Source organism: Trachypithecus francoisi, unplaced genomic scaffold (assembly GCF_009764315.1).
Source record: "Trachypithecus francoisi isolate TF-2019V2 unplaced genomic scaffold, Tfra_2.0 Lachesis_group3, whole genome shotgun sequence".
NCBI lineage: Eukaryota > Metazoa > Chordata > Mammalia > Primates > Cercopithecidae > Trachypithecus > Trachypithecus francoisi.
This window is the reverse complement of record NW_022681468.1, coordinates 139,091,411-139,114,238: the sequence shown is the minus strand read 5'-3', so window position 1 is coordinate 139,114,238 and position 22,828 is coordinate 139,091,411. Positions and strand designations below refer to the sequence as shown.

Genomic DNA, 22,828 nt, shown 5'->3' with positions numbered 1-22,828 from the left:
CCCGTCTCGGCCTCCCAAAGTGCTGGGATTACAGGCTTGAGCCACCATGCCCGGCCTCAAAACTGTTTGAGAATAAACCATTTTAAAGCATTAAAGGAGTGTGGGAAATATCTTTTTATATAGGAATAATGAACATATTATTCATGTTGCCATTAAAATGTGAGCTCCTTGAGGGCAGGGTCTTTTCTTCCATCTGTTTTGTTCACTGCTATATTCATAGTACTGAAGCCGTGCCTGGCACATAGGAGGTGTTCAGTAAATACTTTTTACGTTAATAAATGCATAATTATTACCAGTAAATATAATTTTTAAAAAAATTATGATGTGGTAACCTAATCCTAATAACTGTGTAAGCCTGAAAACAGTAGTGTTTGTTTCTGTGAAAAGTCCATAAATAAGATTTCTGACTAAAATGGACTTTCCAATTAGTTTTATTACAAGTTCTACAGAAATACATTCTTTTGTTATACCTTACCATGGTACTTACCATTTCTGCCATTTTTATTTTTCTTTCTCTAGCTATTTTGTTTGAATGCGTGCATACAGTGTATTCTATTTATCCTAAATCGGAATTACTTGAGAAGGCTGCCAAGTGCATTGGAAAATTTGTTCTGTCACCTAAAATAAATCTAAAATATTTAGGTAAGATTATTGGTTCTTTTGACAGATATTACAGAGATAGCTTTTGAAATTTGCTGTGTATTTGTTTCAATTCACTTTGTATAATGTGTCTTTGTTTCTAGGACTGAAGGCTCTTACTTATGTTATCCAACAGGATCCTACTCTGGCTCTTCAACACCAGATGACAATAATTGAATGTTTAGATCATCCTGATCCCATTATTAAAAGAGAGGTAAACTGGTATTTTGAATAGTATATGTGAAGTGTTAAAATTTTTAAACATTTTGTTGGTATTCTGTAGAGAGATTAAAGTGGTGGGCAGTGTGTATGTATGCTCGTGTGTATATTTTAACTTTTGGATGTATTCAATTCTTTTTTTGTTTTCTGTTTTGAGACAGAATCTCACTTTGTCACCCAGGCTGTAGTGCAGTGGCACGATCTCAGCTCACTGTAACCTCCACTTCCCGGGTTCAGGTGATTCTCGTGCCTCAGCCTCCCGAGTAGCTGGGATTATAGGTGTGTGCCACCACATGTGGCTAATTTTTGTGTTTTTAGTAGAAACGGGGTTTCATCCTGTTGGCCAGGCCGGTCCTGAAATCCTGACCTCAAGTGATCTGCCTGCGTCGGCCTCCCAAAGTGCTGGGATTACAGGTGTGAGCCACTGCACCCGGCTTATTTAATTATTTTTACTAAAGCTTAAGTAACTTTTCTAAAAAGTACTATGTCAGTGTCCACAGGAATGTCTTTAAATTATTAGTTGAAGGAATTAGTCCAGTCATGTGTGTGGGTTCATTAATATAATTTCAGTCTGAGCATCGTACCAATAGGAGACCTGAATTCTGGTCCCAGGTTTTCCTATTAGTACAATTTAAAATATACTCCTGTTATTGTACAATTTAAGATGCAGTTGATGTTAATTAGTGATTTCTCATTATTCTCTTTTATATCTATAACATTAACTAATTCCCTACCAAACAGATAGAAATATTGAAAGAATTAATGAAGATATTTATAAAATGATTTGAAGTTCTTGGAAGGAAAGGCTTAATAATAATATCATCATCATATATGTCTGTATATTATATATAACACATATATAGCATATACTATATGTTACTTATATATAATATGTATATTATATATATAATTATATGTATCACTTATTATAATAATATACTTCTTTCCAACTTTTTCTTTTTGTAAATTTGCTTCAGTGTCTACTTGGGTGTCTATATAAATATTTGTTTTGATTCTTATGGAAGAAATCATTCAATATTGTCATTTAAAATGGTATATGGGACCTAGTTAAGAGTAAAAAATTTTCTTTCTATTTATAAAAATAGCAAAGATTTAAAAAGAATTTAAAAAAAAATTTTAGATTTAGGGAATACATGTGTGGGTTTATTACATGGACATTTGTGTAATGCTGAGATTTGGGCGGCTATTGAACCCATCACCCAAATAGTGAACATAGTACTGAGTAGGTAGTTTTTCAACTCATTCCTTTCCCCTTCTGCCCTCCCTGTCTGCTTTTGGAGTCCCAAGTGTCTGTTGTTTCATCGTTATGTCCATGTGTACCCATTGTTTAGCTCCCACTTATAAGTGAGAACAAGTGATAGTTGATTTTCTGTTTTTGCATTAATTCACTTAGGATAATGGCTTCCAGCTGCATCCATGTTGCTGCAAAGGATATGATTACATTCTTAAAGAGAATTTACAAAATATCTAAATATCTTAAAAGCAGTGAGCTAAGAATAGGAGAGTTTATTGAGAGAACACTATTGCATTAAACAACTATGATTTTTGAAGATTACAAATTTTAAATTTTAAAAGGGGTTTTTGAAACACATTTAAAAAAATTTGCCTTCATATATATATTTATTTCATATTTTTAGTAGTCTGAAAATTGTTACATGCCTTGGGTCCGGGCAGTTTGCAGATGTACTAATTTCTGTGTGTAGACATCCTAGAAAAATAAGAAGGCTCCAAGAGACTGTAACAAATAGTTATACAGTCCTTCTACTTTAACAGATACAGAGCATGCATTTCCTTTGTATAGTTGAGTACTAAGTTGAACAAAGTTGACTTAGGTACAGTTTTTTTCTTATTGCTATATGGTAGTCCCCACTTATTTATGGAAATATGTTCTAATACCCCCAGTGGATGCCTGAAACCACAGATAGTATTGAACCATATATATATTTATATATTTTCAATCTGATAACCAAGATGGCTACTTAATAACTAATGGGCTGGTAGCATATACAGTGTGGGTACAAAGGGATGATTCATGTCCCAGATGGAGTAGGATGGTGCAAGATTTTATCATGCTGCTTAGAAAGGCATGCAATTTAAAATGTATGAATTATTGATTTCTGGAATTTTCCATTTAATATTTTTTGGACTCTGTTTGTGGGTAACTGAAACCATGGGAAGCAAAACCACAGATAGGGGGTTTGTAATATTATTGTATTTAATAATTATACTTGCACTTAAAAATAAGAGTCACAGGGAAAATAGGTGACTTTTAAAATTATGAAGGTTGATCTGTTTGATCCCTTACCTGCAGTGAGATGAGTGATTTGAATTCTTTGAGGAGATACTGAGTATCCTTGGTGCCCAAAGAAGGCACTAAAGTACTGTCTTCTCAGTGCTGTTGTCACTTCTAACCTCTATCAAATGATGCGGCGAGAACTTTGGTCCTTGGATGTTTGGTGATCTGTAGCTTGGGGTAGGATTCCCTTTTACCGGGTTTTATTACCTCTCTTATATACAGGAAGAGAGAAGGTGAGAAGGAGCTACCAAATCTGAACAGAAAAGACCTCTGGCAATACAGTTTATAACACCAAACCCCATGCAGTTCTGGAAATGCTATATTTCATGGTCTTAGAATAGGAGATAAATTTGATGTATATTATCTAAAGCTATATAACATAATTTGGAGTCCATAGGGAGCATGTCTGAAGCAGCTCCATAAATTGAAAGCTGTTGATGGGGTGGCCTATGTATTTTTAGATTTAAGTGGCGTTACACATTAACTGAAACAGTTTAAAAAAAAAGTCGAGCAGTGGGCAGAACTCCTAGCAAAGAGCTCATGGAGTCCCGCCGAAAGAGCAACCAAGATGAAGATGATACCGAGCCAGAATGTGGACAATTATGTCCGTGAAACCAAGTTGGACTTCCAGAGAGTTCCAAGAAACTATGATCCTACCTTACATCCTTAGGTCGCACAAGAATATGTAAGAGCTTTAAATGCTACCAAAATGGAGTGAGTATTTGCAAAACCATTCCTTGCTTTGCTGGATGGTCACCAAGATGGAGTCAGTTGCCTTGGCAAAGCATCCGAAGAACCTGGCTACTGTCCTTTCTGGGGCGTGTGATGGAGAGGTTAGAATTTGGAACTTGACTCATCAGAAATGTATCCGTACAATACAAGCACATGAAGGCTTTGTATAAGGAATATGTACTCGCTCTTGTGGGACTTCTTTTTTCACCGTTGGTGATGATAAAACTGTGAAACAGTGGAAAAAGAATGGACTAGGCTATGGAGATGAGGAAGAGCCATTACATACAACATTAGGAAAGACAATGTATACTGGGATTGAGCATCACTGGAAAGAAGCTGTTTTTGCCACATGTGGACAGCAAGTAGACGTTTAGGATGAACAAAGAACTAATCCTATATCTTCAGTGACCTGGGGATTTGACAGTGTAAGTAGTGTTAAATTTAACCCAATTGAGACTTGGGAAGTTGTGCGTCTGACAGGAATATAGTACTGTATGATATGAGGCAAGCTGCTCCTTTGAAAAGTTATCTTAGATATGAAAACAAATACAATCTGTTGGAACCCTATGGAAGCTTTCATTTTTACAGCAGCAAATGAAGATTATAACTTATATACTTTTGATATATGTGCACTGGACACTCCTTTAATATTCCATATGGATCATATATCTGCAGTGCTTGACGTGCAGTACTCTCCCACTGGGAAAGAGTTTTTGTCTGCTAGTTTCAATAAAGCTATTTGAATCTTTCCTACAGACAAAAGTCGAAGCAGGAAGGTATATCACACAAAGCGAATGCAACGTGTTATCTGTATAAAATGGACTTTTGATAGCAAGTATATTATGTGTGGATCTGATGAAATGAACATTTGCCTGTGGAAAGCTAATGCTTCTGAAAAATTCGGTATGCTTACATCACGAGAAAAAGCAGCCAAGGATTATAACTAGAAATTGAAGGAGAAATTTCAGCATCATCCTCATATAAAACGTATAGCTCGTCATCGACATCTACCAAAATCTGTCTACAGCCAGATTCAGGAACAGTGCATCATGAAAGAAGCTCGTCAGAGAAAGGAAGTTAATCGTATTAAACACAGCAAGCCTGGATCTGTGCCAATTGTGTCAGAGAAGAAGAAGCACGTAGGGGCAGTTGTAAAATAATTGGTATTCCTAACAATCCTGATGTATAATTATTTGTTCCTTTTGATTTGAGAACTCTACAAATAGAAGTGCTGGGACTAGATTAATTGCATACATTTTAGTTATATGTGTAGAGCTTTACTGTTACTCCTTTTAGCTGCCCTGAAAAGTGATCCTTAAAGGCGGCCTAGTTGATAAGACTGTCTAACTGTTTTATCCTTAATCTGCATTCTTCTTTCATTGAAGAATACAGTATTTGCAACTAACTCATTTTTTCCTGTTTTAATCACAGATATACTTACTTTCTCTCTGATTTATTGTTGTAGACACTGCACATTCAAATTGACATTTAAGACCAAACATCTCTTATGTTATCTTTAATATATTACTTTGAATAATGATTACAATGATGTTTCTTCCTATGATTCCACATAACATTTAGAAGAATGATGTCAACTTTTTATAACTGAATGTATTTCTAGTGCTTTACTTATATTTGGCTTTTTGACTCTTACAAAACAATCAGCCTGCATTTATATAACTTTTATAAATAATATAATTTGGGTCGAGTTAAGATAATAAAACTTTCACACTGAAAAAAAAATCTTTGAAAATATGTTATCCTTTGTGCTTGAAGTCCTGGCTATAAGGATTGAAAAATTAGAACCCTAAATATACTGAGCAAGTTTGACAAATATGTGGAAATTATCTTGCAGCTAATATTGCTGATCCAAAAACACCAATAAATGATGCTTTCTCAGTATCGCCTTTGGACTTACTGATTTCTGAGAGTTATATTTTCAAAACCTTAATCTAGAGCTGTGGAAAGCCATGCAAATGGGAACTTACTCTGGTATTGGTCTTCCTTCATCTTATTTGAAGCAGCAAGAGGTATATTCCTCAGCACTTAGAAAGTAGCTATAGCAACTGGACACTGTGGCACACCTGTAATCCCAGCACTTTGGGAGGCCAAGGTGGGCGGATCACCTGAGGTCAGGAGTTCGAGACCAGCCTGGCCAACATGGTGAAACCCCATCTCTACTAAAAATACAAACATAGCCAGTCTTGGTGGCAAGCTGAGATTGTGCCACTATACTCCAGCCTGGGCTACAGAGCGAGACTCCACCTCAAGAAAAAAAAAAAAAAAAAAAAAGAAAAGAAAAGAAGGAGGAAAGCTACAGGTCAGGCACAGTGGCTCATGCCTGTAATCCCAACACTTTGGGAGGCCAAGGTGGGAGGATCACTTGAGCCCAGGAGTTCAAGACCAGCCTGGGCAACATGGTCGAACCCCATCTCTACACAATACAAAAAACTTAGCTGGGCACGGTGGCACGTGCCTGTAGTCCCACCTATTTGGAAGGCTGAGGTGGGAGGATTGCTTGAGCCCAGGAGGTGGAGGTTGCATTGAGCTGAGATTGTACCACTACACTCCAGCCTGGGTGACAGAGCAAGACCTTGTCTCAAAAAAAAAAAAAAAAAAAGTAGCTATAAAGCAGTTCTTCCTTGATGACTAAGATTTTGAACTAGGCTTTGTTAGGCTTTGGAGCATTTGAGCCACCAGCCTTTGTCCATCCAAACAAAAGCTGTTTGCCTGTCTTCTGTTGTTTGGGAAATAGTCTGCTGTCTTCTGTAGCATGGGAAATAGTTTCCAAGACTAGATTTATACACACATACATACACTTGCATATATACACACCCATAGGTGTAGGTAATGTATATTTAAGGGTTGTTATGTTTTTAGAAAATATATATTTGTTGTATTTGAACTTTTAAGTCTCTAAGTGTTCTGTCATGTAAAGATGCCAGATTGTGATTATCTCAATGGAAAGCTTATAGACATTGGAATTGATCATAAGTCATTTTTTGACAATAGTTTTACCTTTCTTAAGCTTTTCATTGAAATTTGCATTTCTTACCTGTTAACTGGCTACCCAGTAGATCTCCATAAAAGTAGAAGAATCAACTGTATGATCAACTTTTATGTTACTGTACTCATTGGTGTTATGCATAGTTTTATAATGTTTTTAATTTCTCTTCTTTAAATAGACTCTGGAACTTCTTTACAGAATTACTAATGCACAGAATGTAACAGTTATTGTACAGAAAATGCTTGAATATTTACATCAGAGCAAAGAAGAGTATGTCATCGTCAATTTGGTCGGCAAAATAGCAGAGCTGGCTGAGAAATATCCTTTTATTTGGACCATGAGTCTTAAAATAGTAACACGGTGACTTTAAGATGATTGGTATAGATATGGTCACTTGAAGTTGAGTTCAGAGACCTAGCAATACTTTTTATTCCTGATTTTCAAGCCTCTTGTCAGAAAAAGGGATTTGTGTAGACCTCTTAGGAGATGGCTTTTTTTTTTTCTGATTTCTTTTATTCATGTTGTCAGTATTTTGAGCAGGAAGATAGAGGAACCTTTATCCTCTTTATTCCTTTTTCAGTCCTGCCTCGTCTCTACTTCTATCTTGATTTCTTTTCTGAGTAAAAGTTCTTGTGTTTTGGGGAAAGCGGAGGGTGTGTGGGAGTGGTCAGGATGCTAAAGTTATCCTTTATTGTTTTATGCTGGAAATTGTCACAATTAAGTAGTTGGGAACTCTATTAACATGTTACTCTTCTTCATGTTTGTTTCTTGAAAGCCAGAAGAACTTTACAGGTCATAAGGATATTCCATTCATTAAAAAACATTACTGTTTAGGCCGGGCGTGGTGGCTCACGCCTGTAATCCCAGCACTTTGGGAGGTCGAGGCAGGCGGATCACCTGAGATCGGGAGTTTAAGACCAGCCTGACTGACATGGAGAAACCCCATCTCTACTAAAAATACAAAATTAGCTGGGCGTGGTGGTGCATGCCTGTAATCCCACCTACTAGGGAGGTTGAGGCAGAAGAATCGCTTGAACCTGGGTTGCAGTGAGCCGAGATTGCACCATTGCACTCCAACCTGGGCAACAAGAGCGAAACTCCATCTCAAAAAAAAAAACAAAAAAAAAAAAAGTGAAAAAAAGTTACTGTTTAATTATAAAAAAGAGTGAGTGAATACTGTTAATGATATTATATTGGAAATTGCTTAAGTCTAGTTTTGTCCTAGTCAGTACTATAACTCTGGCCAGTAGAATGATAGAACTTTAGAACTGATGAGGAAGAGATTAGAAAAGAGGCTGAGCACCTGTAATCCCAGCACTTTGGGAGGCGGGGGCAGGAGGATTGCCTGAGCTCAGGAGTTCACGACCAGCCTGGGCAACACAGTGAAACCCTGTCTCTACTAAAATACAAAAAAAATTAGCTGGTGTGGTGGCATGCACCTGTAGTCCCAGCTACTCGGGAGGCTGAGGCAGGAGAATTGCTTGAACCCAGGAGGCGGAGTTCACAGTGAGCCAAGATCGCACCGCTGCACTTCAGCCTGGGTGACAGAGCAAGACTCTGTCTCAAAAAAAGAAAAAAAAAAGGAAAAGAAAAGAACAGATGCTAAACGATTTGTTCAAGTAGACATACCACAATATTTAGCTTCTTTGAAGTGAATTATATTCTTTTTTGAAGACTATAATTTTCCATTATTTGCATCTAGTTAGCTGGTTTGTTTCTTTCAGTTATTTCACATTTATTTATTGGATGACAGTTTTGTGCAAGTGTGGTGCTAAAGTGACAAACTCAGTTTATGAAGTTTATTAAATAAGCTTTTACTGAGTACCCATTTTACATAAAACTGGGGTATAACAATTTATGGCAGAGGTTAAAGGTAAAAATGCCATACTAGGATGAATTGGGGTTATTATTTTAAAGGTTGCTACAGAAGGATAATTTTAATAAGTAGCATTTGGAAGTGTACTTGTTCTTAACACTGTGGACACATATGCTCCTGATAATGCGTGGTTTATTCAGACAATGAATGCTGTGTTTTCAGTAGGAGGAGATGTAATGCATCCTGATATTCCCAATAACTTTCTGAGACTACTAGCAGAAGGTTGGTAGACTATTACATTCTGTAAAGTAAACATTTTAAAGTTAAATGTTTTTATTACAGAGTCCTTAGATAAGTTTGTGGAAATTAAAATGGTGTATCAATTTCTTTGTAGGTTTTGATGATGAAACAGAAGATCAGCAATTAAGACTCTATGCAGTTCAGTCTTACCTCACTTTACTAGATATGGAAAATATGTTCTATCCACAGAGATTTCTTCAAGTTATGAGTTGGGTGAGCAAAGTACATTAAATCATATAATTTTTAAAACATTTTTTATACAAACCAAATGTTAACATATTTCCTTCAGAAACTGTTCACCTCTACTCAGCTAACTCCTTCAGCTGTCAGTTTTTCAAATGGCCACCATCTATCACTTAACTATTCTCTGTTTTTTCTCTCTGCCATCTCACTTGTCTGGTCTTTTACTTGTCTCTTTGTGTTTACAGTGTTTTGTTGTGTTTTTTATGTGCATCCGTGTTTGAATATTTGAATACTCATTTATCTCTACTATATTAGTTTTTTAAAAAATTATAATCCATAAATTATTTTAACCAAATAGAAAGAGGTTCATCTTTAAGAGGCATTTTCTAGGTACCAGGCACAGTGCTGAATACTTATATTATTAACTTTTTTTCTTCCTCTTTTTTATTTTATTTTATTTTTTAAGTTCTAGGGTACATGTGCAGGATGTGTAGGTTTGTTACATAGGTAAACGTGTGCCATGGTGGTTTGCTGCATCTATCAACACATCACCTAGGTATTAAGCCTAGCACACATTAGCTCTTTTTCCTAAAGCTCTCCACCCCCACCACCCTCCCTGATAGGCCCTGGTTTGTGTTGTTCCCTTCCCTGTGTCCTGTGTTCTCGTTGTTCAGCTCCCACTTATAAGTGAGAACATGTGGTGTGGTTTTCTGTTCCTGTGTTAGTTTGCTAAGAATAATGGGTTCCCAGCTTCACCCATGTCTCTGCAAAGGACATGATCTTATTCCTTTTTATGGCTGTATAGTATTCCATGGTGTATATGTACTACATTTTCTTTATCTAGTCTATCATTGATAGGCTATCTGTGCTATATTAGTTTTCTTATGCTGTATAACAGTGTTACCACAAACTTAGTGGCTTAAGACAATACAAATTCATTATCTCATAGTTTCTGTGGGTCAGGAGTCCATGCATGGCTTAGCTGGATTCTCTGCTTAGGGTCTTACAGAATTGCAGACGAGGTGTTGGCACCTTGCAATCATCTGAAGCTTGACTGGTAAATAATCTACTTTCAAGCTCATGTGTGGTTGTCAGAATTCATTTTCTTGTGGCTGAGTTTTTGTGACTGAGGGTTTCACTTTCATACTGTCAACTGTCAGCTGTCCTTAGCTGCTAGAGCTACTTTCAGTTTCTTGCCGTGTGGCCTACCAACAGGGCCACCTGCTTCATCAAAGCCAGTAGTGGAGATCTTTTTTTTTCAAGACAAAGGTCACAATTTTATGTAATATAATCACATGTAATTGCATACAGCTCATCACCTTTATGTATTCTTTCTTGTGCACATAGGTGAGTGTTTCTTTAGGGGAGATTTAGAGAAGTGATATGGTATGCACATTTTAATATTTTATAGACTTGCCAAATGTCAGCGTGTTAGCTTAAATTTTCCCCAGATTTTTACTTAAATTTTTTCTTTTCTCATCTGCAGAAAAGTTCAAAGACTGAGATAATAAAATATACTTTTTATTTAGCTTTTTCAGTTAAAAATTTTTTTTTTAAACAGAGTCTTGTTCTGTCGCCAGGCTGGAGTACAGTGGCATGATCTTGGCTCACTGTAACCTCTGCCTCCTGGGTTCAAGTGATTCTCCTGTCTCAGCCTCCTGAGTCGCTGGGATTACAGGCGTGTGCCACCACTCCTGGCTAATTTTTGTATTTTTAGCAGAGATGGGGTTTTGCCATGTTGGCCAGGCTGATCTTGAACTCTCGACCTCAGGTGATCCACCCGCCTCAGCTTCCCAAAGTGCTGGGATTACAGGTGTGAGCCACTGCACCCGACCCAGTTAAATATTTTAAACTACATTTGTTTTACTATATCTGCATCTATAGGTATATCTAGGTCTACCTATATAGAGTTTGTTTTGCTGAGCTGTTTAGAATTGAATTGCAGACATTGTGGCACTTCACCCCTAAAACCTCAACGTGAATCTTCTATGAATGACATAACTATAAAACTGTTATCATACCTAAGAAGTGTAAAGAGGCCAGGTGCGGTGGCTCATGCCTGTAATCCCAGCACTTTGGGAGGCTGAGGCGGGCAAATCACGAGGTCAGGAGATCGAGACCATCCTGGCCAACATGGTAACACCCCGTCTCTACTAAAAATACAAAAAATTAGCCAGGCGTGGTGGAATGCACCTGTAGTCCCAGCTACTCGGGAGGCTGAGGCAGGAGAATTGCTTGAACTCAGGAGGTGGAGGTTGCAGCGAACTGAGATCGCGCCACTGCACTCCAGCCTGGGCGACAGAGCAAGACTCTGTCTCAAAAAAAAAAAAAAATTGTGATTTGAGGATCACAAATTGCCTTTACTTATGTCTCTTTAGCCTTTTTAAATTTGTAATGGGCCGGGCGCGGTGGCTCAAGCCTGTAATCCCAGCACTTTGGGAGGCCGAGACGGGCGGATCACGAGGTCAGGAGATCGAGACCATCCTGGCTAATACGGTGAAACCCTGTCTCTACTTAAAAATACAAAAAACTAGCCGGGCGACGAGGCGGGCGCCTGTAGTCCCAGCTACTCGGGAGGCTGAGGCAGGAGAATGGCGTAAACCCGGGAGGCGGAGCTTGCAGTGAGCTGAGATCCGGCCACTGCACTCCAGCCTGGGTGGCAGAGCAAGACTCCGTCTCAAAAAAAAAAATAAATAAATAAATAAATAAATAAATAAATTTGTAATGAACCCCACTTTCTTTTGGTTTTTATGACTGATTTTTTTGTTTTGGATGACTGCTGTTCACTTATAGAAAGTCCTACACTCTGGATATCTGATTATTTTTGTTCAGGTTAAACATTTTTAGTGAGAATACTGCATAGGCAATGTGTATTTCCTACTGTATCATATCAGGATATATATAATGTCAGTTTGTCCACTTATTGGTGATTGTAAGTTTAGAAGTTTGGGTTAAGATGGTGGCCTGGCACGGTGGCTCATGCCTGTGATCCCAGCACTTTGGGAGGCGGGAGGATTGCTTGAAGCCAGAGTTTGAGATCAGCTTGGGCAACAAAGTGAGACCCAGTCTCTACCAAATGGAGAAAAGAAAAGAAGGTGACCTCCAGATCTTTACATTGTAAAGATATCTTTCCTTTTTGTAATTTATAACTAATTTGTGAGGTGATTCTATCAGGCTGTGCAAATATCTTTTCCTCATTTATCTTCAATGGCTTTAGTGTTGATGATCCTTCCTGAATTGATTATTGGTTTTTGTGGCGATTAGTTTTTTTGGTCCATGAATGTGGCATGTCACTCCACTTAATTTAGATTGTCTTTTCTTTCTTTCTACAGCATACAGGTCATGTACAGTAGGTCCCCTTATCTGTTGTTTTGCTTTCTGCAGTTTTAGTTACCTGTGGCCAGTCATGGTCTGAAAATTTTAAATGGAAGATTCCAGAAATCAACAATTTATAAGTTTTAAATTATGTGTTGTCCTGAGTAGCATGATGAAATCTTGAGCCATCCCACTTCATCCTGCTCTGCCCCACCTGGGACCTGAATCATTCTTTGTCCAGTGTATCCATGCTATATACACTACCTGCCTGTTAGTCACTTAGTAGCTGTCTAGGTTTTCAGATGAACTGTAGCATTATTGCAGTGCTTATATTGTAGTAACCTTTATTTACTTAATCATGGTCCCACAGCACAAGAGTTGTGATGCTGGCAATTTGGATATGCCAAAGAGAAGCTATAAAAATGGTTCCTTTAAGTGAAAAGGTGAAAGTTCTTGACTTAATGAGCAAAGAAACATATGCTGAGGTTGTAAAATTCTACAGTAAGAAGGGAAATTGTCTCTGTGAAATTGTGAAGAAGGAAAAAAAAATCCTGTTAGTTTTGCTGTCATATCTTACACTACAAAAGTTATGGTCATAGTGCATGGTGAGATCTTAGTTAAGATGGAAAAGGCATTAAATTTGTGAGTGTAAGACATGATCAGAAGCATTTTCCAATTGATGGCAGTTGGGTTCAGTACTATTTTCGGATTCAGGCATCCACAGGGAGTCCTGAAACCAATTCCCTTTAGATGCAGAGGGCCAACTGTATATACAAATACAATAGATTTTGTATTTTGAGCTTGTAATCTACAGTCTTGCTGAACTAACTTAATAGTTCTAGGAGTGTTCTTGTAGATTTCTTGAGACTTCGTTAAGAATTTTATCTAGTGTCGTGAGGGCTATTGGTCTGTAGTTTTCATTTTTGTGGTATTCCAGTTTTGGTATCAAAGTAAATACTAGTTTCATAACATGACTTGGGAATGGCCCTCCTGTTTTCTGGAGGAATTTGCATAAAGTTGCTGTTAATTTTCCTTTAAAAATTTGGTAGAATTTTCCAGTGAAACCATTTGGACTTGCAGATTTTTAGGGGAGTTATTAAATTACAAATTCAATTTTCTTAAAGAAAAATCTCTTGACTGAATTTTCATTCAATAGTTCAGTGTTTTTTTTGTTTGTTTGTTTTTTGTTTTTTTTTCCCCTTTGGGACTTATCTTTGAGTCATGGATTATTGAGAAAAGTATTGTTTAGTTTCTGAGTGTTTAGAAAATTTTCTGTTATCTTTGTTACTGATTTCTAGTTTGATTTCATTGTGATTAGAGAAAATACTATGTGTGATTTCTGTTCTTTCATATTTGAGGTTTGTTTTACTCAAGGCACAGTCTATCTTGGTATATGTTCTGTGGTTGCTTGAAAAGTATCTATTTTGCTTTTTCTGTGTGGTGTGTTCTGTAAAGTCTGTTGTGATGGTGTTGTTGAGTTTTTCTATATCCTTGCTGATTCTTGGTCTAGTCCTATTAATTGTTGAGAGAAGGCTATTGACCTTTTTAGTTCTGTGGCCTACACTGACACTATGAGGGGGTGGCTTGCTGAACAGTGGGGAAAATCCTGACTCCATCAGGTTTCCACTGACACACTCCCAACAGAGAAAGGCAGGGGCACTGCATTTCTCCTCGGTGGAGGTGAAGTGCAGGCTCCCTGCCCAGTCTCTACTGACACTGCAGAGGAGTAGGCCTCTCTACAGCTCAGTGGGGATGAAAGTCCTGACTCCTCACTCAGCCTTCTCAGTTCCCACCCTGCTGGGGAGTTTGGGGTACCTCTTTAGCCTGGTGAGGGTAGAAGTCTTGATTCTCCACTCTGCCTTTGCTAGTATGGGTGGGGCTGCAGATTTTTCTGTGTGGTATTTGGCCGGAGTAGGAGGGTTATTATCTGAAAGTTTTCTGTCCTCTTGGCTTATTGACCTGAGGGCAGGCTCCTCTTGGGGCTTTTTGTCTGTGCCCATTTGCATTTCCAAGTTTCTGGCTCTCCATATCTAGTCTGGGGTAAATGAAACAACAGATAATCTGCTGTATGTTTTATATATAATATCAAGGGTTTTTAGGTATACTTAATAGGAAGAATAGGGATAAATACGTCTTCTCCATCTTCCCAGAAGCAGACATCCATTATCATTGATTTTTGAACTGGGACTTTTGTTACCTGTTCTTCTGGAGCTACCTTCCATTTTTTCTAAAACCACCCTAAAAATAATCATACTGTTTAAGGATTGAACTCATTTAGTCCTATTTATTTTTCCTTCTCTTCTCTTCCTTCTTACTAGCTATACATTTTCCCTTGCCTATCACCCAGCCTCCTTCTTTTCTTACTGGTACCGATATTATACCAAAGACATGAAATTATTCCATAAACACCATTTAGGAAAGTGTAATAGTCCATTCTCACACTGCTATGAAGAAATATCCGAGACTGGGTAATTTGTAAAGAAAAGAGGTTTAGTTGACTTACAGTTCCACATGGCTGGGGAGGCCTCAGGAAACTTAAAATCATGGCAGAAGCCACCTCTTTACAGGGCGGCAGGAGAAAGAGTGAGGCCGAGTGAAGCCCCTCATAAAAGCATCAGATCTTGTGAGAACTTACTATCACAAAAACAGCAGGGGAAACTGCCCCCATGATTCAGTTATTTCCACCTGGTCCTGCCCTTGACATGTGGGGGATTATTACAATTCAAGGTGAGATTTGGGTGGGAGCACAGAGCCAAACCGTATCAGAAAGATTTCATACTTCCTGAATTATCAGTTTATTAATGATTCTAAAACATGAAATTTCCCTTGACCCCTTTGTAGGCTTTGGGACAGGTGCTTCCCTTACTCATCCTGCAGCTCTCAGCCCCTCGCGGGAGGGTGAGCCTGCAGGTGAGTGGGTGCGGGAGCCAGAGTGAGTGCTTCTGGGCTCTGGCAGGAGCAAAACTCTGTGTGGGCCCCATGGCAGCATCTAGTGGGGAGTACCTGTGACTCCTGAAGCCCCAGTGAGCGTGTTACACTGCTCTTTTAGCTCTGCCATCAGCAGACAGCTCAAGTGTTAACAGCTCAGTGGGCCCTTTTGTATCTGCACTCACTCCTGAGCTCTTGTCTGGTGTCCAGGAAAAATGAGGTCACGTGAATGAATTGAAGGATGATAAATGCAGGGGATTTTGTTGCCGGTGAAAGTGGATCTCAGCAGGAAGGGGAGCTGACAGGGGGACTGGAGAGGCGAAGGTAATGTTCTCCAGAAGTCCAGCCATCTCTGGCTGGATTCTTCTTTGAAGTTATGCTGTCAAGCTGTCCCTCTGAAGTAAAGCCACTTCTCTCCGACATCCCGCTGCTTCTTCCTCCATGCTGGCTGAGTCTGGGGTCTTTATAGGCACAGGATGGGGCATGGCAGGGCAGGGTCATGGGTGGTTTAGGAAAAGGCAACATTTGAATGGGAAAATAGGGATATGGATATAAGTTCTTACTTTGGGCCATGGTTTCAGGCTTTTTGGCTTGCGGGTGGGGCTTCACCAGGGACCCCACCCTTTTCTGCCTAGAATTTCTCTGCCTTCTGTCCCTATCAGTTCTTTCACTTACAGGATTGTATGTCACCTAAGTTAGATGTGTGACACAGATAAGCATTTCTTTTTTTTTTTTTTTCTTTTTTTTGAGATGGAGTCTTGCTGTCTTGCCCAGGCTGGAGTGCAGTGGTATGATCCCAGCTCATTGCAACTTCTGCCTCCCAGGTTCAAGTGATTCTCCTGCCTCAGCCTTCTGAGTAGCTGAGACTATAGGCGTGTGCCACCACATCTGGCTAATTTTTTAATTTTTACTAGAGACGGGGTTTCACCATGTTGGCCAGGCTGGTTTCGAACTCCTCAGGTGATCCACCCACCTCGGCCTCCTGAAGTGCTGGGATTACAGGCGTGAGCCACCGTGCCTGGCCAATAACTGTTTCTTAAAGTCTTCTGTGAACTGTCTACATCAGAATCAGCTGATGCATATTCAAATGTATATCCTTGGGGACCACAGGCATACTAAATCAGAATATCTGGGGGTAAAGCCTAGAAATCTGTATTTTTATGAAACACTTTAAGTGCCTCTTACTATGTAGTAAGAACCATCATTACATGAGAACTATCATTTAAATGCTTACTGGAAAATAGTAACAGGATGTGATAGTGCTTATAAAAACCAACAACCAACTCCAGAAGTTCAGAAACTTGTAAAGGTATGCTGCTTTATGTATTGTTAATGACAATGGTGGGGAAAACCATTTTGAATTATTGGTATAATTTTGAACCTAAAATATACAGTTGTATCTTTAATAATTTTTTCACCATGAGAGGATGTTTAATCTACTTTAAATTCACTCCAGCAGTAGGCACTTTGTTTAGATTTGAGTATAGTCTACTGTATAACTTGATATTTCTATATAAGTATCACTTTGTTTTATTTACAGGTATTAGGGGAATATTCCTACCTCTTAGATAAGGAAACGCCAGCAGAAGTTATAGCTAAGCTCTACAAGTTACTTATGAATGACTCTGTGTCTTCAGAAACAAAAACCTGGTTAATTGCTGCTGTGACCAAATTGACACCTCAGGCACACTCTTCTGATACAGTTGAGAGATTAATCCATGAATTTACCATATCTTTGGATACTTGTATGAGACAACATGCATTTGAATTAAAACATTTGCATGAGAATGTGGAACTTATGACGAGCTTGCTTCCAGTTGACAGGAGTTGTGAAGACTTGGCGGTAAGACATTGGTGTTCCATCTTTTTAAAAATTGCATTGTCATTAAATATAGAGTAATTCTTGGATTTGTGACATGTCAGGAATATATCAAAATGTGGTTTCTGTAGCATTTAAGGTGAATGTTGGAGTTCTTTCTCACATTAGTATGACAGGGAATCTGAGAGCTCCCAGCACTTTGGGAGGCTGAGGTGGGCAGATCACCTGAGATCAGGAGTTTGAGACTAGCCTGACCAACATGGAGAAACCCCATCTCTGCTAAAAATGCAGAATCAGCTGGGCATGGTGGTGCATGCCTGTAATCCCAGCTACTCGGGAGACTGAGACAGGAGAATTGCTTGAACTTGAGAGGCAAAGGTTGCAGTGAGCAGAGATTGCACCATTGCACTCCAGCCTGGGCAACAAGAGGGAAACTCTATCTCAAAAAAAAAAAAAAGATTCAACCTTAAAAAGGTCTTCACCAAAGCACATTATAGTCAAACTGACAACAGTCAAATTACAAAGAGAGATTTCTAAAAACAGCAAGAGAGAAGTATCAAGTCACACATATAAAAGTATCCCTATCAGACTAAGAGTGGATTTCTTAGCAGAAACCTTATTTTATAGGCAAGGAGAAAATGGGAAGATACACTCAAAGCGTTGGAAAAAAAACCCCAGAAACTGCTAGACAAGTAAGTATACTATACACAGCATAAAGAAGAAATAAAGTCTTTCCCAGACAGGTAAAAACTGAGGGAATTCATCCCCACTAGACCAACCCTAAAAGAAATGTTTGAGGGAGTCTTACATCTGGGAGTGAAAAGATAACTACCAACATGAAAACACATGAAAGTATAAAACTCACTGGTAAGGCAGATACACAACTGAGAAAGAAAAAGGAATCAAATATTATCATCACACCCACAAAATCCATACAGGTAAACAGTGAAAAAGGAAGAAACGAAAAAATGTATAAAACAATCAACAAAATGACAGGAGTAAGTCCTCAACTATCCATAACAACCTTAACAATTTAAAGTCCCCAATTAAAATATATAGGCTGACTGAATAGATAACAAAACAAGATCCAGCTATATGCTGCCTATAAGAAACTCACTCACCTGTAAAGATGAAGGGATGAATAAAAATAACTATGCAAACAGAAATCAAAAGCATGTAAGAGTAGCTAATGTTATATCAGACAAAATGGACTTGGAAAAAAATATAAAGGAGACAAGAAATGTCATTATGTAATGATGAAGGGAACAATTCACCGAGGACATATAACATTTGTAAATACATATGTACCCAACACTAAAGCAAATATATATAAAACAAATATTATTGAAACTTAAGAGAGAGGTAGAACCCCATACAATCATAGCTGGAAGCCTTGACACATCACTTTCAGTTAAGACACATCATCTAGACAGAAAATCAACAAAGAAGCGTCAAACTTAATTTGCATTCTAGACCAAATGGACCTAACAGATATTTACAGAACATTTTATTCAACAGCTGCAGAATACACATTCTTCTCAACACATGGAACATTCTCCAGGACAGACCATATGTTAGGCCACAAAAAAGTCTCAACAGGCCGGGCGCGGTGGCTCAAGCCTGTAATCCCAGCACTTTGGGAGGCCGAGACGGGCGGATCACGAGGTCAGGAGATCGAGACCATCCTGGCTAACACGGTGAAACCCCATCTCTACTAAAAATACAAAAACTAGCCGGGCGAGGTGGCGGGCGCCTGTAGTCCCAGCTACTCGGGAGGCTGAGGCAGGAGAATGGCGTAAACCCGGGAGGCAGAGCTTGCAGTGAGCTGAGATCCGGCCACTGCACTCCAGTCCGGGTGACAGAGCGAGACTCCGCCTCAAAAAAAAAAAAAAAAAAAGTCTCAACAATTTGAAAAAATTAAAATCATAGCAAGTATTTTCTCAAGCTGCATGTAATAAAACTAGAAATCAATAATAAGAGGTACTTTGGAAACTGAACAAATATATGAAAATCAAAACAACATATTTCTGAGTGACGATTAGGTCAGTGAAGAAATTAAGAAGGAAATAAAAACATTTCTTGAATCTAATAAAAATGGAAATTCAAACACAACTTACCAAAACCTATGTAATATGGCAAAAACAGTGCTAAGAGGGAAGTTTATAGCAATAAACACATATATCACAAAAGTAGAAGGATTTCAAATGAGCAACCTTATAATGCACCTCAAGGGACTAGAAAGGAAGAAGAAACCAAAGTCAACATTAGTAGAAGGAAATAAATAGTAAAGATCAGACCAGAAATAAAAAAATGGAAACTTAAAAAAGATACAAAAAAAAAAAAAAACCAGTGAGACAAAAAGTTGGTTATTTTGAACAATAAACAAAATTGATAAACTGCTGGCTACACTAATCAAGAAAGAGAGAAGATTCAAATAAGTAAAACCAGAAACAAAAAAGTAGCCATTGCAATGGCTACCACAGAAATACAAATGATTATTAGAGATGACTATAAACAACTGTACACTAACAAACTGGAAAACCTGATGGAAACGAATAAATTCCTGGACACATCTACCAAGATTGCACAAAGAAGAAATAGAAAACCTGAATGAATAGTGATATTGAATCACTAATAGTAAGTCTCCCAACAGAGAAAAAGCTTACAAGACAACTTTACAAATGAATTCTAGCAAATTTATAAAGAAGAACTAGCACCACCTCTTCTTAAACTAGTCCAAAAAATTGAAGAGGAGGACATTCTTCCTAACTCGTTTTATGTGGCCAGCATTACCCTGATACCAAAACTAGACAAGGACACAACAAAAACAACAACAAATTATAAGCCAATATCCCAGATGAACATAGGAGCAAAAATTCTCAACAAAATACTGGAAAACTGAATTCAATAACACATCAAAAAGATAATACACTATGATCAAGTGGAATTTTCCCAGAAATGGAAGGATGGTTCAGCATACACAAATCAATAAATGTAATACTTCATATTAACAGAATGAAGGACAAAAACCATATGATCATCTCAATAGATGCAGAGAATTCATTTGGTAGAATCCAACATCCCATCATGATAAAAACTCACAGGAAATTAAGCAAAGAAAAAACATACTCAACACCATAAAGCCCATATATGACAAATCCAAAGCCCATATCACAATGAATAAGGAAAAACTGAAGGCACTTCCTCTAAGAATTGGAAAAAGGCAAGGATGCCCATTTTCATCACTCCTATTCAACATAGTACTGGAAGACCTAACCAGAGCAATCAGGCAAAAGAAAGAAAGGGATCTAAATTGGAAAAGAGGAAGTCAAATTGTCCCTTTTTGCAGATGACATGATCTTACATATAGAAAAACCTAAAGACTCCAACATAAAGTTCTTAGAGCCGATAAAAGAATTCAGTAAAGATTCAGGATACAAAATCAACATACAAAAATCAGTAGCATTTCTGTACACCAATAACAAACTAGCTGGAAAAAAAAAAAAAAGTAATGCCATTTACAACAGCTACAAAAAAAAAAACAATACTTGGAATAAATTTAACCAGGGAGGTGGAAGACCTGTACAAGGAGAACCTCAAAACGCTGATAAAAGAAACTAAAGAGGATAGAAACAAATGGAAATACATCCCATGCTCATGGATCACATGAATATTGTTAAAATGCCCATATTACTCAAAGCCATCTACAGATTCAGTGTACTATCAAAATACCAATGACAATCTTCAGAAATAGAAAAAACAACCCTAAAATTTGTAGAGAACCACGAGACTCTAAATAGCCAATACAATACTAAACAAAAAAAAAAAAACAAAGCTGGAGGCATCACACTACCCAATTTCAAAATACACTACAAAGCTGTAGTAACCAAAACAACATGGTATTGGTAGGAAAAAAAGACATACAAACCAATGGAACAGAGAGAACCCAGAAAAAAATTCGTGTATTTATGACTAACTGATTTTCAGTCAAAGTGCCAAGAATATATATTGGGGAAATGACAGCCTCTTCAATAAATAGTGTTGAAAAGCCTTGATATCAGCATGCGGAATAATGAAATGAGATCCCTATCTCTCACCATATAAAAAAATCAACTCAATGAATTAAATAATGTAAGATCCAAAACTATAACACTACTAGAAGAAAACGTACAGGAAATGCTTTAGGACATTGGTTGAGGCAAAGATTTATGGCTAAGACTTCAAAAGCACAGGCAAAAAAGGCAAAAATGACAAATGGGACTGTATTAAGGTCAAAAGCTTATGCACAGCAAACGATACAATCAATAGAGTGAAGAAACAATCTGTAGACTAGGAAAAAATATTTACAAACAAGGGACTAATATCCAGAATATATAAGGAACTCAATTCAACAGCCAAAAAAGAAAAAAAAAAATCCCATTTAAAGGTGGGCAAAGGTCATCAACAGACATTTCATGGCCAACAGGTAAACAAAAAAATGCTAAACATCACAAATCATCAGGGAGATGTAAATCAAAACCACCATGAGATATTATCTTATTTCAGTTACAATGCCTGTTATCAAGGAGACAAAAAATAACAAATGTTGCCAAGGATGCAGAAAAAAGGAAACTCATGCACTGTTAGTAGGAATGTAAGTTAAGATAGCCATTATAGAAAACAGTATGGAGAGTTTTCAAAAAACAAAAATTGAACTACTGTAAAACCCAGCAATCCCACCCCTGGGTATTTATCCAATGGCAAGTAAATCATTATTTCAAAGGTATACCTGCACCCCCATGTTCACTGTAGTACTATTCACAATAGCCAAAATATGGAATCAACCTAAGTGTCTGCCAATGGACACATGGATAAAGAAAATGTGGTATGTATACACAATGGAATATTATTCAACTAAATAATATCCTAGCAACATAGATGGGACTTATTTCACTATGAAGTAAAATAAGCATGGCACAGAAAGTCAAATATTACATGTTTTTATGCATAGGTAGAAGTTAAAAATGTGCATCTTACGGAGGTAGAGAATAAAGCTCGGAAGGGTCAGGGGACAGGGAAGAAGAATGGTTGGTTAATGGTTAGTAAAATACTTAGATAAGAGGAGTAAGTTCTAGTGTTTGATAGCACAGTAGGGTGATTATAGTTAGTAATAATTGTGTATTATTTGTATATTTCAAAATAAAGATAAAATTTGAAATGTTCCCAACACAAATGATAAATGTTAGAGGTGATGGATATCCTAAATACTCTGATTTATGTATTACACATTCTATGCATGTATCAAAGTATCGTATGTACACCAGATATGTATGTCTTAAAATCAACAAATAAGAGACATTCCTGAATTAGTCTATATTAAGAGACTGTCACAGGATATAAATATCTTCACTGCAGTTCTCCAAAAGAGACACTCTTCTTCCTATTTAGAATCAGTACTGGATTCAACCCGGCCAGGTTGAATCTCTTTGAGGCTCTTTTGAGCTTCCTGCGTATGGATGTCTGTATCTCTTGCAAGACTTGGGAAGTCTTTAGCTATTATTTTTCAATTAGGTT

The 22,828-nt window shown here is 37.8% G+C and overlaps 1 protein-coding gene and 1 pseudogene across 3 annotated transcripts in view; both read left to right on the top strand.

Annotated features, from left to right (window-relative positions):
- AP4E1 (adaptor related protein complex 4 subunit epsilon 1) overlaps nt 1-22,828 on the top strand; it is a 102,656-nt gene that overhangs the window by 28,991 nt on the left and 50,837 nt on the right. For both annotated transcript variants that reach the window (XR_004432001.1, XM_033190123.1), the window contains exons 9-14: nt 520-642; nt 744-853; nt 7,093-7,232; nt 8,900-9,012; nt 9,125-9,243; nt 16,997-17,299. Coding sequence is in view for 1 of the 2 variants with exons in the window: in XM_033190123.1 (XP_033046014.1) it covers nt 520-642; nt 744-853; nt 7,093-7,232; nt 8,900-9,012; nt 9,125-9,243; nt 16,997-17,299 (908 nt within the window). In the remaining variant the exon portion in view is untranslated. The remainder of the gene's footprint in view (nt 1-519; nt 643-743; nt 854-7,092; nt 7,233-8,899; nt 9,013-9,124; nt 9,244-16,996; nt 17,300-22,828) is intronic.
- Nucleotides 1,798-5,539, top strand: LOC117070665 (annotated as a pseudogene). Its single transcript, XR_004432002.1, has one exon. The product of XR_004432002.1 is annotated as a DDB1- and CUL4-associated factor 13-like (transcript).